The sequence below is a fragment of the Cydia splendana genome, chromosome Z, assembly GCF_910591565.1.
Source record: "Cydia splendana chromosome Z, ilCydSple1.2, whole genome shotgun sequence".
Taxonomy (NCBI): Eukaryota; Metazoa; Arthropoda; class Insecta; order Lepidoptera; family Tortricidae; genus Cydia; species Cydia splendana.
Window position 1 is genome coordinate 14,898,837 of NC_085987.1, and position 20,072 is coordinate 14,918,908.

At 40.1% G+C, this 20,072-nt stretch overlaps 1 protein-coding gene across 1 annotated transcript in view; it reads left to right on the top strand.

The window, feature by feature from the left end:
• Positions 1-934: 934 nt before the first annotated feature.
• Positions 935-20,072, top strand: part of LOC134804425 (zinc finger protein 704) — a 71,472-nt gene continuing 52,334 nt past the window's right edge. Inside the window, exon 1 of the mRNA XM_063777466.1 lies at positions 935-2,096. Coding sequence (XP_063633536.1) covers positions 1,716-2,096 — 381 coding nt within the window. The 5' untranslated portion in view covers positions 935-1,715. The remainder of the gene's footprint in view (positions 2,097-20,072) is intronic.

Consider the following 20,072-nt stretch of genomic DNA (forward strand, 5'->3'; position numbering starts at 1 on the left):
ATTGTCCGATCAAATCAGGCCGTGCGGACGGAAACGCCAATTTGGCTCGCCGATTTCGTCCTCCGATTATGACCATTTTATCGCTCAAATATAACCATAAATCTAAAAATCGGGCAAGTGCGAGTCGGACTCGCGCACGAAGGGTTCCGTACCATATTAAAAAAAAAAACAAAAAAAAAAGCAAAAAAAAACGGTCACCCATCCAAGTACTGACCACTCCCGACGTTGCTTAACTTTGGTCAAAAATCACGTTTGTTGTTGTATGGGAGCCCCATTTAAATCTTTATTTTATTCTGTTTTTAGTATTTGTTGTTATAGCGGCAACAGAAATACATCATCTGTGAAAATTTCAACTGTCTAGCTATCACGGTTCGTGAGATACAGCCTGGTGACAGACGGACGGACGGACGGACGGATGGACGGACGGACGGACGGACGGACAGCGAAGTCTTAGTAATAGGGTCCCGTTTTACCCTTTGGGTACGGAACCCTAAAAACGGGGATTAAATTGGAGATTGACCCCAATTTAATTTCTGATCAAATCGGTCGATTTGATCATCCCGTCTGGACTCCACTTAAAATTAAATATAAATGTCATTACTTGGCTTTAACGTAGAAACCTGTGACAGCTGCCATTTTTTTGATTAGTGTTCAAGTTCATTAGTGTTTAATTGATTTTTTTTTACTCATACCGCATTTGTGGTGTGATCAGTAGTGATATAGCTGGTCAAGCAAATCTTGTCAGTAAAAAAAGGCGCGAAATTCATTTTTTCTATGGGACGTTATCACTTCGCGCCTAAATTTTTCAAATTTGCCGCCTTTTTCTACTGACAAGATCTGCTTGACCAAGTATAGATATTATACATTGCACGTTGCTGAGATTTTATAAGACAGTTATAACCTAATTTACATAATAAACATTAAATAATATTGTTTAATGACAGGGTCAGAGTGTTGCATAAGTGAGTGCATCTGCTTGACATTTCAATCGACCCCGAATCCGAATAGAAACTGTGTCACGCATTTGCCGGCATCAGCGCGCGTACCGGCCGGCGCGGCGGCCGGGCGGCGCGCGGCGCGGGCGCGCTGCTGCCGCGGTGCGTTGTGCAATCCCGTTAGCTCCACTCTCCACTCCACGTGCGAAGGAGCCGGCGCGCCTCAATGTCGCCCGTGGGCGGCCGCCACCCGCTTAAAATAGCGAGCCCACCCGAACGCAACCGCGCTTCAGCCGAACATATCCGACCGACGCGATCTCGGTTGCACCCGTTGACTTTCATATTTTGCTTCCGCTCCCACAAACAGCTGAGTATCAAAACAAAGAAGCGAGACGGGCTGTCGCCGCTCCCGCTCGCCGGCCGGCCGGTGTGCATGCCGGTCGCTCCGCGCGCCAGTTCTCGTTGGAGCCGTGATAGTAGAGGTCGTCTGCACGTATTTGCGTACGAAGTTTACTAGCGCGAAAGGATATTCCTTTGTCCTTATCTTCGAGGACTTGCCCTCGTATTATGTTTCCGCGCGAGAGCCGCAATCAACACCGGCCTTCTGACGAGCCGGATCGCGTGCACCGTGCCACATTCAGTCGAAATTATATCCGTTTTGAGAAAAATTGTGTCGGCTACCGCTCTAATCGTACCCGTCGAGCGATTTAAATTTGTGTGAGACTGTGAGAGTAGGGCCGCAGACACCGGACACTAGAGTGAGCGTGGACTGTGAGCATCATGTCGACGGGAAAGCGGCTCGCGAAGCGGTCCATTATCGGGACGCGCGTGGCGGCGTTGGACGAAGAGGGAATATACTGCTCGGGTATGATCCAGGCTGTGAAGACGCCGGCGCCGTTCCCGGAAAACATCAACAGCAACTGTATCAACCTGACGCCTAACACCCGCTACACGGTGCGCTTCGACGGTGGCCGCGGCAGCCGCGAGTACCGCGACACCGAGCTGATCGGGCCCGGCTTCCGCGGGCTGGCGGGCGTCCGCCTGCGCGCCGGCCAGCGCGTCTTCCTCACGTACAACGGGCGCGAGGTGCGCGCCGACGTGCTCGCGCATGATCACACCACGGACGAGCTGCGCGTCCAGGTCCACGCGCCCGGACAGGAGGTAAGGACCTGCTACAATTAGTACCTACACGTTTTTCACAACTACCGACTGCATTTATACCTGTTCCTGGTCGTTGCACGCGCATTAATAGTATATCTTACCGGTGGTCTGCCACAAGTTCAATTCCAGGTCATTATTGATAAAAAAACACACACATTACTGAAACTAACGACTGAGTGAGTAACGACCTAAACAATTAGTAAATATAGCCTTTAATTTCTAAATTGAAACTTAATCACTAAATAACAAGTTTAATTTAACTATTATTTTTTACTGTCATTTCTTTACTCCTATGTAATGGTAGCGATGCTTTAGTTTGAAACGAAGTTGATGGCAGTTAATTCGTTAGCGTTGCGTTAAATAATTTACACTAATGGCTAGGGATGTAACGCTACATGATTTCGCGATACGATACCGATTTTTGATGTAAATAATCGGCGATACCGATATCAATGGCTGAGCTAGGCATAGGCATTAAACATAAGTTTTAGTAGGTACCTAGGTAACTACTACACTCGATTTCGTGAAGTGTGAAAAACTGAAAAATAAAAATAAAAGAAAAATGCAAAATGAAAACAAAAGTTAATCAAAATCAGGAATTAAAGTTCACTTTAGGATCTTTAGGTACATTTTTGTTAAGGAAACAAAGTTATTTAAATTATTTGCAGATAAACTGTTGCGCAAATCATTTTGTGTATTTGCGCTTTTCAAACTGTGATTATCGGATGTATTTAAATCGGCGATAGGTATATCGACATCGGTATCGTTACATCGCTACTAATGGCCTAAAATAGGAAGTTTTTTTACTTCTTGTCTTCCTATTTTGTTCATTGTCAGTGCAAAGTATGTAAGTGGTTACATATTAGGTATCTTTTCTATCACGAATATCTTCATTCGTATTGCCATGAAAGCTATTATGTAATAAAATTTAATTGTCCATCCACACGTAATACGTAGGTACAGGTAGGGAATGTTTACGTTGCACTCAAACAAAGAGTGTCAAGCGAGCGGGCCGGCTTGGCGGAGCGGAGGGGGGGAGCGGACTCAGCAGACGCACGTTTGCCTCTCGAACAAATCAGGCGCGATCTCTTCTCTTGGTGGCTACGCGAACGATATTATTCCCTTTGTCATTGAAGAAAAGTAAATGCCACGCTAGTATTTGACCAAATCCGGCGAAAGAGGTCAGGAATACAGGGGACTACGGGGCGCCAGGCCGAGCCAAAGGCCATAGGTAACCGGCTTGCGAAGCAGGAGCCAAGGCTGACCGTGACCGTGGACCACAGGTCTAAAAGTTCTATGTAGTCTCGATAGTGGTATTTATTATCAGAGAATAGGTATATATTGCCTGCATAAATAAAATATAGTCGTAGCTTGGACAAACCTTGAATTGAGCATTGTCCAATTGACAAAATTTTATAGTAGGTAAATATGTAAGCTGGAAATTTCTTGCGATTTTCCTATCGAGGTTCACTAGGCCCACTCTGGTTCTACTTTATTGATCAATTGCTCACACTACTGCCACAAAAAATTACTACAAATACAGAAGAGAACCAAATAAATTCAAATTGGATCTATTTTAGCTGGTCAAATACCTACCTAGAACGCATCTTTAACGTTAATGTGTTTATCTTTTACATGGACGTCGTTCGCAAGGTGACATTTAATTTGAATGACATTCCAAAACTCTTCAATTACAACATTTATGACTTAAAGATTAGATTAGATAATCAAGTATAACATATGTAGGAACTTTATAATCTCAAAAGCTTTTCAAATTACGATATAAAGTAGTATTTATGTAGGCAACACAATAAATAACTACCTGCTGCTGAACAGCAGGCGCGTAGTATAAACGCACAAGTAGGCATCTAGTTCAGAAAATCGTATTAAGTATATCTACCTACCGTGTTCGTTTAACTTTTACATAGTCGCTAATCGCGCTATGTAGGTTTTGCGGACCTTCTGTGATTGTTTTTTTGTGGCTCCATGGTCATGGCCCGCGCGGCCTCTCGTATGAGTCGGAGTAATTCGGTCAGCCCGTTATTTCTAAGCACTATGCGGAAGATTGTGCGTAAACTGCGTAGTACCTACCTATGTAATGTCACCTTCTAACGCTTCAGCGTTCTTCGATATTTCTCGCGTTTCGTCTTCCAATATTTTGCATACTGTGCTTGTGCGTCCTGTCCACGCTGTCATGCACATTAAAATAAAAGCAAAAAAAGTAAATACTTATCCGGGACAGCGAAATATAGAATAATTGTGAAAAAAAATGAGTCAACAAGGAAGCCGTAACATACTATGTACCTATGCGCGTATGCGGCGCAACCTTCATCATATTATCATAAACACACCGCCGTAAGATACTCGTGTGACGTTATCGATCATTTCTCTGCCGCTCTTAATAGGTATTCGATCCGATACGTATGTACCTACTAAGTTCATACATGTTTCCATACTCAACAGTCATCGGCATCGTGCCACTATTCTCCTAAGTAACTATTCATCCGAGAGTCCACGATCCAATTGTAACCTAGCCTGTCGGTATGGTGTCGATTTCCAAAATAGTAAGTTGTACCCACCTGTTGTACATTTATACTTACCTATCGGTAGTACCTATACCGATACCTACTACCTATGAAACAAGTGGCATTTGCGGCCTCATTCCGTGTCTCAACCTTGTTCGCGGTTGTTGACAATGGTTTTATGATGTGACAGCCGGAAAATGTTAAGTTTTTATTGTTAAATAGATGTCGATGTTGATAATAACATTGCATAAATTTATTTACACAACTTATACCGATCGCGTGAATGTAACAAAGTTAATGACATTTAATGACACGAGCACGAGCTAGTAATGAGTATTTTTTTCTTTTGCTTTCTCGGATCCTCATGATTGTGGGGCGTGACGACGAATCTTTTTTTAATTATATTATACATATTTATATTCGTGTATTTTTCTTAATATAATATAATAAACTACTACGCTATCCAGCTACTTATGTATAAGCTTTTTATTTAATTCTACTTCTCATTTATAAATTGTACTTACGCAGAAAATACTCGGTATTGTTGACGTCACGAAGCATGAATTACCTCCAGTAATGTGACGTGGTATTTCCCCTGATGAGTAGGCGTTTATCGCTGCAGCAGCGGTGCGCTGCGTAATAAAACTAAAATCCAACAAACAACTATGTAGATATCTTTTTCTCGCATAAGCATCATAACAACACCACTTCCCATCGTTAAGCTCCAACAAATATCTATTAGGTATGACGTAGTTCCATCGCAAATAAACAGGCCCGTCTCAAATGCGTAGTAGGTGGCGTAAATAACATACAAACAAAGCGATTGTATGCGAGAGAGTTATTCTTGTGATTCTATTTAGAATTAAATACTATCAAAAGTTCGAGCCTAAGCTTTTATTCATTGGGGTTAAGAGTATACGGCGAGAAATAGGGTCACCGGCGGGCCCGGAACCGAGCAACGGTATTGGTTACAAAATCTCGGCAAGAATTATTTTCACGTGCGCGCAGCGACGGCCTCGTACCGTTATCCGCGGTAGCGACGCCGGCTCACAACATCAGCTAGTAATGGCGGCTTGTTCGCTGATAAGTGGCACATCGTCATCTGATCTACCTGCGTGATCTTCCTCTCGGTTACTAGTTATTTTATTACTCTAGAACTTGCTACGCCTTTAGAAACAATACGAGAATGATTAATACAAAGCATTACATTTATTCATTAATAAGAGCAATTATGAAGCCATTGAAAAGTTAATGGCCAGTGACGCGGCAATCGCGTCGTCGGCCGCGGAACGTGAAAGTGCCGTTCACACTTGCCATGTGCATTTTCAAGCCCGCTTACGAGGGATTGAAGTAATTTAACACGTCAATAGCGCAAGTGAAAACAACATGACTAACTTATCGCTCGAGCTCACACTCATAATATTTAGTTTATCTATCTACCTGTTTACAGGTTTTACATAACGAGAATAATTGTTGTGTTTTCATCATTGTTTGTTTTTGCGTTTGCAGCGTTTCAGCAGAGATACAGTAGTTATTCAGTACTCAACAGTAGTAGCGGCGTTTGCAACTTGCATCGACACAATACAAACATCGATAAATTCAACAGCCTCTACCTACGCCGACTACCATGTGTCTTCACTATTCTTATTTCTGCTGCGTACAATCGCCGTCTGTAATCGTCCTAAGCCTCTGGCAGTAATTAAATGAAAAAAATCTTGTGTCGACATGAACAGAGAACACGGCGCAGACAATCGCACTACTCGACAACATTGTAATTAGTATTGCATTAATTACTTCGCCGGCGAAAGCAGTTCTGATTCATAAGCGAATCATTAAGCATTTTCACATTTTCTGCCCTCTTAATATTTTGTCTTTGACAGTTAATTATGCAGATGTACATAGCGGGTGAATTTTAGAAAATGTTCATATTCCACAATCTGTTCGAATTTTGTAGTCGGCGATCAGTTGAGAAGGAGGTTGGCTTAACTGGAGAGAGCTGGAAGTAGTCGCTCAAGACCGCGACAAATAGAGAATTCTTCTGCGAGCCCTATGTCCCTAATGAGGGCTAACAGGAATGCATCATCATCATCGTCACATATTGTGTAATATGAAATTGATTGAGGGTAACTTGTAAACATAGATATTTTTACTCCATGCTTAAATCATAAATAATTTATTCGTTCACCATGCACAGAATCATTTAAAACATTTGTTACCATTATAAACATTTTATAGTTCTAGTTATGCAGTAAATGTAACGTTAATTGCGTTAGATACGTGATTTTTGCTGTAATGAATGCGTAAACGGAACCGGCGAACAGTAATCGGTCGTTTAAGAAACCATGGGAAGAGAAAACAGCAACGCCCCTGTGCGCGCGCGCACCGGCTCGCTCTTTCACAGACCCCACACTTCACTGTCCGTCTAGCTAAACTCTTTCTTTACAATGCCAGATGCCAGGTAACTATAGTAGTTTGTGTTTTGTGTTACAAGGGATCAAAATGATCCGTCAAGGGCGTACAGACAGCAGCAGAAGTTGCTAAGCGGGCGAGGTGTTCAAAATTACCTTAATTAATTAACTATACCTACGTATTTACATATGCAATTGCCCAATTGGGTTGTTGTCGGACTAGGCCGGACCGGACATTTTGTCAGAAATTGTAAGTAAGTCATAGTCATAAAAAAAGAAAATTATAAAAAAGCCTAGACTTACTAGATAATTAAAGTAGAGACCTACTTATTAGGCGAACCTAAACTGCGCAACAGGCCCTATGCTACCTGCATGCTACGAGCACAAGCCTTATTATTATAAACCCCTTCATCGCTTTATACGAGGCTTATGCCTAATCACTAATGCCTAATAAACACCTACTACTTTCTACCTTTAAAGATTACGTGATTACGATTAGACACTTATTTTATCTTTTAAAGAAAACGTAACCACCATCGTGGTACAACATTATCTGTCTTCCTTGTAACGTCATATTCGACTAATGCAATGACCTACATTCGTCACCAAAAACAGTGAGATGATTGACCATTTAATGATGCCAAAGAAAAAGAACCGTTGCGAATTAAAAAAACACAAGTTTGTCGCCGCACGGGCGCTGTTGTGGCCACGACCAATACGTCTGCGTCACATGCACTTGCTTACCGCGTTGTTTCGGCGTAATCCCGCTTGTTCTACATTAGGTACACAAGCGGCCCTCCGCCTCATCGCTAACCGAATCCGAATCACTTGATGGGATGATGGGCCTTGAAACATGATTTATTTTCGTCCAGGTTATTGTTAAAGCCCTCCTATAAAACATCGGCGAAGGCGAGGTCGTCCCTTAGTGGGTTACCTCATTGCATTCGCCTTGAAATAGTTACATGTTTTATTTCTATTTTCTTTGTTGCCTATAAAATCTAGCTATATCTAGGTTTACTTACGGGGTCCAAATGTTAATAGATCTATATTAAGAACCGATTTTTATTTTCTTTATGAAACCGGATAGTTATCTATCTGGCTTGAAGCGTTAATAGTCATGAGTGTCGACGACATGGCTGACTCAGCGGCGCAAAATAACTTGTTTTCAGGTTTGGCTTAACATTTACCAATCGTACCTACACACAACCGTTACTGCGTGTGCGTAGGCGTAAATTACCAACTCATACGAAGCGTGTGAGATCAGGATCAGGAATAGTTATCTTCGGGCTTTGAAATAAATCAGTGTTTTTGATTGAATGAGAACCGCAATGGATGTTTGTAAACATCGAAGCGGAGGAAGTTCAAGTCATAATCCGAAGAGGAACACGAACGCGGGGCGCGACACGGCCGTGCTGACGCGCTGACACGCTAACCCACTGACCCAGAAACGCTGATACTGATATTGAACCAGCGACGCACACCGCCTCTTCTCGCCACCCGGCCTCCACTTAGCGAACATATTAAAAGGCCTAAAATAAACTCATTAACAATGCCAACATTTTTTTACAAAATGAGGGTTAGCTTCAAATTCGTTTTCAGCCCTATTCTTTCCACGACATCGTCATTGCTTGCTTACGTCTGAATCAAAATCAATTTTTATACATAATATAAAAATCCGTAATCACACTAGTACGTAGTAAAGCCAAAAGCTAAATTGTCCGTCTGTCCGTCGGTTCGTCACTTGGAAGATTTGTGTTTTAGCGAGTTAGTCCAGTCATTATATCCAAAAAACCGACCCTACCCGTGAATAATCAATTCTTGGATTTTTTTTCGTAGGTCCCTCGGGGGGGTCACTGGGAGTGTAAATTCAAAAAGTAGACTGAATCAGGCTCCTGTGTATATTCGAAAATTCTCTACAAGTTTGGTCCTTACAATTTTTCTTCTAGGATCGATATTTTGGAAATTAAATTTGAATAAAGCGACAAATTCAAAATATTTTCATCATCTCGTTTATTTTCAACTTTACGGCATAAATGAAGAGGACTAATCGATATTTTGAATTTGTCGCTTTTTTTCAAATTTAATTTCCGGAAATATCGATCCTAGAAGAAAAATTGTAAGGACCAAACTTGTAGAGAATCAAATTTTCTACAATTTTTGCCTTCACGGTTTTACTGTAAAATCAAAAATGGCCGAGTTATTCAAGAAAACCCGTTTTGCGAATATACACAGGAGCCTGATCCAGTCTACTTTTTGAATTTACACTCCCAGTGACCCCCCCGAGGGACCTACGAAAAAAAATCCAAGAACTGATTATTCACAGATCAAAATCTATAATGACTGAACTAAGTTGTCGTTTTTTGTACCTGTTCAGTGCCACACGTTGGTAATGTACTAATTGGCTTTATAAATTTTGTGAAAATTGATATCATAATAACCACAAAAGCGAAACTTTGTGTACCTACGCTACAATACTTTAACAGTAATTAAATTAACAAAAGTTACAATTAAAACGTCAAACGTTGACTCATCGCGTCTCCGATGTAAATATACTAAGAATATACATTAAAGAAATATTGGTGATTGTTTGAATTTAAAGTAGTTTATTTCTCTCTCGTAATTATTAAAAAATAAGTAACAAATATGTAAGTGGCGCAACGCAATGAACCTTGTACTCACTTTCGAGTTAGGTCACGTTCTGAGGACGTCACATTCTGAGTTTGTCTCTGCCCGGATGTACGACATTTGCGACGGCAATGCAGTCGATAGCAATGTCTATGTTAAGTTCGTACGAAATTGGTAATGACAATGCCGTTTACGAATGTCGTTTAAAAATTCGGAGAATTCGAATATTTGTATTCGTTGCATCGCTAATAACAATAGTAAGTTCTACTACGTAAATAAATCCCACTTAATTTACAGTTACGAGTAAGAATGACTATAGCAGAAGGCCGTTTTGAAATGTTAAGACCGGCAGCAGAGGTCGGCCCTCTTCGCCCGAGGTGCTGAGGCGCCCGGCGGCCGTGACTACTGAGAAATGCTAGGCTAATGTCAATGGAAAGTTGTAGAGACGCGTCGCAGGCAGGCAGGTCAGCCGCAAACGGTGTTACCGGCGACCTGCATTCGTACTACTCGTAAACCTTATAAGAATTCTCTATCCTTTATCAAGTGGCAACTCTGGGCGCGGTAGGTCACAATCCGCTTTTGGGTCAGACTGGGTCATGACGCCTGCGTGTTACGTTGGCTTCCACGAATGTGCCTCTATAAGCAAGATTAGAGAGGCAAGTAGATCTATTACGTCTCAGCATCTCAAGGCGACACGCTCAACGGAGGATACCGCGACCATTTAACTTCGAAGATCGACTATCTGCGTCTCTATTGTTCGAATAGTAACGGAGCAACAGAAACGGACAGTTCCTATCGCTCTTGCGTTATTCGAGCAACAGCCAACGATATTCATATTTCGATGTTTGCAGTAGCCCTCTCCAGGCGCTCACTTTTCTAAGAGCGAAAACTATACGATTATGGCATCACGCCGAGCGATGTGTCGAAACGTTGAGCTGGCGTCCTTGCGCAGATTTCACGACGGATTACGCAATTATTATAACGTGACGAATTACGCTCCCCGCGCTGCAGATCAAATGCTATAGTTATTACTTTGTACTATCACGGAAAAAGGCGCGCGTCGCGGTACTCATTAAAATATTGTATGACGGAACTCTTAATAATGAATGCTAACATAACAAGCATCGCCGTGTTTTTTAATATACATGTATGTATACAAAACAAATTTTAGCTATGTATGTACAGTCCGCAGAACGGCTAGATGCTAATCTAATAGTTATGCTGACTGTACGTATATTGTTTTGTAAATTGTAATACAAATATGTATAATAAATTTATAATACATAAGTACGTATTATAAATGTATCAGTCATTGGAGATTCCTACGTGGAACATTACGTCAGTCACATACATACTTACCTCTTATTTTTATCCTGGTGTATATGTCGTAGGCCGATCGTACGATCAGGCAGATCGTAATCTTCCTGTGTAATGTATTGACGATAGTCACATCAAACCAATATATAGGTAGGATAGGTTCGTTAGGTTGCTTCAGATGCCCGAAGGGCAAACTTCCCAGAAATAGGAGCCGTCGACTCAGGGAACGAGTCAAAGATTTTCACGTTTCACGATATGCCTAGGAATTTCACGATATGCCTGATCTTACGATCGGCCTCCGACATATATAACGTGCGATTAGGTTCGAGTTAACTAACATCCCGGCACAACACGACGTAGGCAGCCGATCTATTCTGACGAGCGAAAGGTACAGCGAGTGGGCGGCCGGCGTTTTATCCATGACGTCATCACCACACGAGCTCGTGCCTACGCAAAATTGCCGGTGACGTAGTCTCATTCCTAGAATTATTAAAAGCTCTGAATGTTTTTAGCGTAAAACGTAGTTTCTTATTTTTTCAGTCTTCTCTTTTTTTTGTAGTTTACATTTCGTAAGTAGAAACTGATGGAGCACAATTAATTATCCAGTGGGGAACAAAGTAATAGGTAGGCACTAAGCACATTTTACGTTACTTCAAGTAGTACTGGCGTTGGTGATTGAAATAAGGAAGCATCGGAATTACGGGATGGGAGACATAGGATTTCATCTTCGTGGAATTCAGCGATTAAAACATCGACCGTCAAACCATCACATGCCGTGAGTTTTGTTCGCCGGCCGACAAGCGCCTCTAGCGTAGAAATGAATAATCATAAATATCATAATCAAGGCCAAGTGCGAATAGTTCGAATAGCCGTCTTCGTCAGTCACGCTGGCATCATCAGGACGGGATAATAAATAAACTTAAGTTTATACTGCGTTTAATAGAAATATTTCTAGTTCTGGTAGACTAGATTTTTTGTGGTAAAAAAATATCTTCCGCTTGACACTGAAATATAATTCGTGACACGTCCCTGCTCACGCACAACACGCGATTACACCCACTATAGTTACCTACTCTTGAACCGGCTTTAACACCACGGTTAGTCCGTGGCCTTCACTTATTTATACGGCAAATGATAATGATGGAATTTCCTTTTGCAGAGTTGCTCCATTTATCTCTCAGATTGATTTAAGAAGGGGAGCCAATCGAATTTTTGATGCAAAATTTTGACTTAAGGAGGGGTGCCCCCCAAAATTTGTAAAAAAAAAGTTTTGCCTTGTGGTCAAGTTTGGTATCATTTTCGTTTAATTTAAGGATGCTGAATTCATTTCTGAAATTTAACTTATACGTTTTGATATAAAAAAAACTTAAAAAAAAAATTAAATTCGACGTTATGATTTTTTTCAAATAAAATATTTTTTTTAATTTTAATATGTAGACAAAAAAAAAATTACGAAAAAGCCCTATTATTCCTTATTACAAGAAGTATACACATAGTATATGTATTTTAATAAGATGTGGACAAAATAAAATAAAATGTTGAGTTACTTTCGACAAAAATTCCATTGAATAGGAAAGGAAACAACGATATGGTTTAAACTATGTCATTGTGTATGTATGGACTTAAGAACAAATAATACGAAGTAAATTGACACTAGAATGAATATATATATATATATATATATATAACAGTTTTACTACAATGAACAATTGGTAACTATATAATATATACTTAATATTGACTATCATCTTCTATATCATCTATGACTATCCGTTGTGTATTACACTGCAACAAATGAAATAAAAATAAGTGTTAAAAGTAATACACCCGAGAGCAATGAAAATAGGTTACATCATCATCATCATAATTCTTAAGAACCTGGCTCTTGTCGGTGGAGTAATCGCCATTCCGTTCTTCTCTTTGCCACTGTTTTGAGCTCCTGATACGTCACTACGATGATTTTCTCTTTGGCCTGGTCCAAATACGCACGTTTCGGTCTTCCTCTGCCTCTCTGTTTTTCTTTTCTGCCTTCAATTATAGATTTTATGTAAGTATCGTGACGTATCAGGTGCCCCAACATGTTTCCCCTTCCGTTTTCAACTGTTCTCAGCAGAGATCTCTATTCACCTACCAAATTTAATACTTCCGTGTTAGTTTTCCTCTCTTTCCAGCTTATACCTTCCATTCTTCAAATGGGTTACATTGTATATTATTTCCTAAAAAAAATTTGAGTAGCTATGTGAACAAAACATTACCTGGAATATTCGCAGGATCCTCTACAGTTGCATAAAAGTGTGCATGGCAGGCCTTGTTTTATGCAGGAACATTGACCTTTACAGGCTTTCTTGCAGCCACATCTTGTTATTTGCCTGATGGATTACCAGATATAGAGCTGGGTGGTCCAATTAGGCTTCCAGACTTCTCCGGTATCTGTCCAGCCCCAGTCCGCCGTCCATAATTTATGACTTTATGGGACAAATCACCCCCTCACCCTACCCCACCGCACCAAAAATCAAGATGGCTCCCCTTCCTAAAATGGCCTAAGGATCCTAAAGACTCACTATGCAAAAGGGGATCTCATCATCATCAAACGCCATGAATTGCATAGCTCACATCTTTGTATCCTATTTAGTGAGCTTGTGTTCGAAAGTAGGTCTAAATATATATTTTTTCATCCAGAGTTATCAAATTAACATGTTCATGTTTATACTTTTTTTAATGAGGAAAGGCTTTTTCGTAAAATTATTGTTTTTTGTCTACATATTAAAAATTAAAAAAAATCGGCCATTATTTGAATAAAAAATCGAAACGAATTAACTTTTTTCATTTTTTTTAAGTTTTGTATATGAAAACGTATAAATTAAATATCAGAAATGAATTCAGCATCCTTAAATTACACGAAAATTATACCAAACTTGACCACAAGGCAAAACTGTTTTTTTTTTTACAAATTTTGGGGGCACCCCTCCTTAAGTCAAAATTTTGCATCAAAAATTCAATTGGTTCCCCTTCCTAAATCAATCTGTAAGTCAAAAGGAGCAACTGTGTAAAAGGAAATTCCATCATCATCATTTGCCGTATATCGCACTTTTTTGTCGTGAGCGCCACGGACTAGGTTGACATTAATGCCGTACACGGCGGGAAGAAGTTGACAACTCGAGACACAAAACTTAAGAAATTTGAACCTTATGTAATTCTATTTATAAGACACAAAATTTAAGAAATTTAAACCATATGCCTATTAATACATTTATTAATATAAAAACATATTTAAGTTACAAATAAACTTTCTATTTTAAGTTCAAATTTCTTCAATTTTATATATCTAATTCGAAACCAAAATAGATGACGGTTGCTGGCCAGAGCGCTGCATAAGTAAAGCGGGACGCGGAGCTCTGTACGGCCCGCACCCGCGCCGCGCCGCCCTGTCCCGCGCCATTAGCCCGCACGCCAACTAGGCCGCCCGGCTTCCTGCCTGCAATCGATGATACCGACCTACTCGCCGACTTACGCTGCATTATCCTAATATTGACAAGAACGACATAACCAATTCGAGGAAACAGGTTTTTCCTTATTCACTCAATTACAAGTCAAACCCATTACGTCGGACATTCCCAATCGCAACTTCAGTCGCGTGACTAGTACGGCTACTGGGCACGATTCATTCTAACGTCACCAGGTTGAGCTGAGAATAAAATAGGTGTTTCAAGGCGAATTGTTTTAATAAAAACGCTTGGAACGTTTTACCGTGCATTGAAAGTAGGTCACAGAATTTCGGGCAAGGTTGGCGCTTGCAGCAGCGCGCAGCGGCCTCAGCGCTCAGCGCCCGCCTCGGCGCGGCGCGGCGTTCGCGTGCCCTGCTTCGCTTGCATCCGCTTTACAACGTTTGTATTCACTAATCGCACAAGGTCGCGGGGCTAATTCAAAAGCCTTCCATGTACGTGAACTAAGCGGGTTCTGTCGAACGAGATATCAATAACTTGGCAGCCTGCAGCATTCGCGATATTAAAAGTTGACTAGAGCATAAATTAATTATGACATACTCGTCTCTAATTAATCATTCGCAAGTTCATTGCTACATTAGTTAAACTTAATGGGTACATCATTATTCATTAGGTTATTTTACATTACATATTTTAATTTCATAGTAATCGCAAGATACCTAGGATAATACACGATAAACAATACAGATAAAATATTCTTTGTTGCACACCTAATAAAAATTGATGACAAGAAAAAATAAATTTACACATAAAGGCAAACAACGGGCGATCTTACCTTTAGATAGCAATATCTTCCAGAAAATGTATAAATGTATTTGGTTCATAAATCGCAGGGCAGGGTACGCATAGCAGGACGGAAAGGAGTGGCACTATTCTACCTATTTATATACCCACGTTAGTACAATACACCGATTGTCAGTGGGTACCATAGGAGGCAATGAATTGACCTATTTACTAGAGCGTAAGCGCTCGCAGACGGCCAAAGTGCTCTGTTCGTACATGCGCGAGTACCTACGTGACCGCAGCTTCCAAATCCATTGCCTGTTAGTTACACGAATACTAACAATCACTTCTTGTAGGTATTCCGTAACTTATACAGTGCATACCATACGGAATTTAGATAGGTGATCAAAAACGTTCGGGAAAACGGGCGTCGTTTCTGTAGACAAAAAAAGTAAAAAAACAAAAGTAACAAAAGTTAACGATATGAATATATTTTTCTAAGACTTTCATCATACAATTTTGAATAATTCGTTTTAACATGCCGCTAAGAAAATTACGCTTTCAAAGTCCGTTTATTTTATGATGTCCCATGGAAAGTGGCATAACTAACAAAGTTTTTGACCCAGGTCGACCCATGACGAAAAAGGCGAGGCAGGGTGTTCAACAATACCTGAACATGTTTTGGGTTTGTTAAGTTACTATATTCTGTATCGAGATGCATTATTGATTATTTAACTGCTTGGCAGGTGGAACTTGCACTGTACACTCGCGGATCACTTAAAAAAACAGCCGCTCCCTCCGCTCAGATCAGGCCATTGCAGTTGCTGCGTTGGTAATGTCACTACACTGTACTCGAACTCGTATAATTTTTCAGTCGCCGTAGGTAAGTAGTCTATTGTTTTTCAACTACAAAGTGGACGCATAATGAATTCCGTTTAAAGGGCATTGTCCTGCCGTAGCGCGATATCCCGTCTGGCCATACTGACTTTTGATAAGCTTGTATCTATTCTGAATTCTACAATAGGTAAACTAGATTAAGTACCTAATGGTGTTTCTTACAGCGCAAAACTTATCCTTTATTAGGACCTCCTCGTCTTTTTCATTACCAATATTAAATGTTATCCAAGTTTACATATAAAAATAATGATGACGGAATTATACACGGATAATCTGTAAAACGGACTTATATCTAGGTATAAGCTAAATTGCGAATTTACTTTCAAAGCTACACCTATTAGCTTGAACCTCTTCGGGATGTGTTCCAAAACTTTCCACGGAACGCAGAAAATGCGATTTACGAAACATATATGTATGTTTAAATATGAAATTCACAAGAATAGTAAACTCTAGTTTTTTTTCTCATTTATAACATGAACAAATGTAAGCATGAACAAATTAAAAAAATAATAAAGAATTACTTTATTTTTAACAGGTACCCATGTCACCACTTATAACTAGGATTTTACGTTGGCTTAAAACGGTTTCATCCTGAAGGGGCTATTTGGCTGAATTGAATTGTGAATAATATTGTATTTGACGCACAACCCAACATTTTTTTAAATGGATATACATACGATACCATGTCAACTGTTTTATAACCTTTAACTCAGCTTAGTTGTACCTATTCCGGTTATTTAAATTTATTAAAACTAACTAACTACGGTTAATGACGCACGGGTCGGATAAACAAGGGAACGAGAGTCAACGCAGTGTAACATGTAAACTTATTGCAAGCGTCGATAATCTGATTTGCGCAGCGCCAACATGGATGAGCAGTAGAGCGCGCCGAACTTTCGCAACCCAAGATACCAACTAAATCACCGGCTCAGCTACATTGTTTCCACGAGTCACCGCTCCTCGCATAGCGCACTCGACGATGCCCGGTTAATATGTACGGCTAGCGTGTACGCGCAACCGCCACCTCGCTTCCACGATCCTACCTTCCCACTGCGTAACGCCTGAGGCATCGATGGCCGATTTCAAATTCTGCAAAAACGAATACTATACTGCATTATACTCGTGCATTTTACAATGTTGCGAACGGTCGAAAACATAAATATAAAACCATGGACATTAAACAGTCTTAATTTGTTGTTTAGGAACAATCACAAAGTCTAATAACTAATAATTGTATTTCAGTGTTATCATGTCAAAGTCACTCAGTGACTTTCACTGGCATTTAAAAGCGTCTAAGTTTCGCCATCAAATAGCAATTGTGCAACCGCTGTCACTTTTACATAACGCGATGGCAAGCGGCCGCCGCACACTGGTGACGGCGTTTGCACTACGGCAGATGTGCTTGTTCTATGTTTAGTTTAGAGATTCAAAAATATGACTATGTACCTTCTGTAATACTCGTAATCTAAATAAACAAGGTCTAAACAAGATATGAAAGTACTAAAACGTAACATTGAATACAATATTAACGATTCACACGTGAAACATTTCTTTAATTTGTTTATTAACGATTGCCACTAGAAGGCAGTGTGTAGAGTCCACAACTCGCACGAAATCACGTAAAAGTGAAAGTATGATGTGATCAACGGCCGCTTGTGAGTTGCGGGCGCGCCTGCGTCACCACAACCGTCGCGGGAAAACCGATCACTCCGATACCGCTATAATATTGAGATTCCTAAGCGTTAACAATTCTTTGGCTTTGGTCTACAGTAGAAGAATCTATACTATCCATACTTCCATATCCACACTTAATATTATAAATGCAATTACAGGACTAGATATACCTTATCCTATTGTAAGTACAGTTTCAGAGCAATCTAGCTAGTCGTTTTAAATGGGAGCATAACTACGTTTGTATCCACTCACATCATGCTTTATGCAACTGTAGTTGCAAGCTGTCACCCTTATTTTCACATAATAATAGAGGTCACTGAAAAATATCAATCATGTGAGTGGGTATGGAGAACCGAGCTTGCTGGGGACTCTTAAATGCTTGCTTTAAACAGACAAATTGGGGTTAAAGAGATTGCTCGTTAGTATATCAAGCGTGCCCGAATTGGCGTCGCCACAAGTCCGTCAACACAGAAATCGGAAGATACAACACCCACACCACCACACGTCACAATGACGAACAATGAAACTTGTCCTCGACGTTCGCGCTCAATTGTATCGTGTCAATCGCGCAACCAGCGCCTAGAAGAAGGAAGCGCACGAACGTAAACGCAACCAATGTCAACACAGCACTCGGCCCAGCGCGCTTGATTGACCGAGTAGCGAGGTGACCGCGATTCTTGCAGCATTTATCTACTCGTATGACTTGTACACCAACACCAACATACATGTGGCTCATACTTCCTGTTGTAGATCGTATTGATACCATTACAGATGTCCTTAAATGTACGTATTTAGAAAACCGGTCTTTCTAACCTTTACAATGCACATTACTCGTACATATGATACGACTACTACATATAAGAATTAAAAATCATGCGATAAAAATACTACTTAATGGTCAATTACAACGTACAACTTTGTTCAACAATTCCATGTCAAAAACTTTTGTGTTCCCTGATACAAGTCCCTGATAGTGATTAATATTTTTTTAGTAGGAAACGAACATTCTTTGGTAGAAATGGTAAGAAATATTGCATGCATATATTGTACAAGAGTAATGTGCGTACTCATAGATAGTAGAGGTTGAACATTGCGAGGTCATATATTAGAGGTAGGTGTTGAGTTCGTGACCCAGTCGAGTCGGTCCCGCTCTACTTCTGGCAAGCCCGGTCGTGACGTCACAACCACCCAACAACGGGCCGACAGAAGGTCGGCCGTATTGATCTCTCGTCCACACCCACTGTGCTGCAGTATTAGTCCGTGGCGCTCACGACAAAAAAAGTGCGATTTACGGCAATTGATGATGATATAATTTTGGTGCCCTCCGAAATTTGAAAAAAAAATAGTTTTGCTATGTGCTCAAGTTTGGTGTCATTTTCGGGTAAATCAAGGATGCTAAATTCATTTCTGATATTTAATTTATACGGTTTCATATAAATAATTAAAAAAAAGAAAAAAAAAATGCCAATTTATTTTTTTGCGAATAAATGCCTAAACTTTTCTTATTTTTATATATACACAAAAACTAAAAATTTCATGTAAAAGCTCTACTATTTCTCGTTATAAAAAGTATACACATGGCATATTTATTTCTAAAAATGTAGAGAGAGAAAAATGAAATGCAGACCTACTTTCGACCACCAGCTTCCTGAATAGTATACAAAGATATGAGTTACAGCTATGAGAATTACGGCGTTTGATGATGATGAGATACCCTTTAGCATAGTGAGTCCTTAGAACCCTTAGATCACTTTAGGGACGGGAGCCACCTTGATTTTTGGTGCGGTGTGGCTGAAAGGGTGGGGATGATTTGTCCCATACAATCATAAATTTATGAAAGGATCTGTTTAGGTTTCTGCATTCAGTTTGGTGTCTTTATCGAGTAATTTAAAAGAAAAATTAGGAAAATGGACTAATAATTACATTATTTCGTATTTTAAAAGATTTTACTACCTATATATTTGTAAACACTCTTTAACATTGCTTATGCTCGGTGCACAACGTAATCCGATTTAAGGGACGTAGCTATACGGAGGAAAATAATTTAAATATTAGTCAATATTTACATTATCAATTTGTATTTGGGGTCATCCATTAATTACGTCACACGTTTAGGGGGAGGGAGGGGGTCAAGAAAATGTGACATATTGTGACATGGGGGAGGGGGGAGACACAAACTTTGTGACGTCACTTTAACTTCATCAGTAACCGATTTTTTTTTTTTAATTATTTTATTCGCTGTACATTTAAATAACAAGTTTTTAAAACGATAATCGTTTTTATTCTTTTAATTTTCTTTCCTAA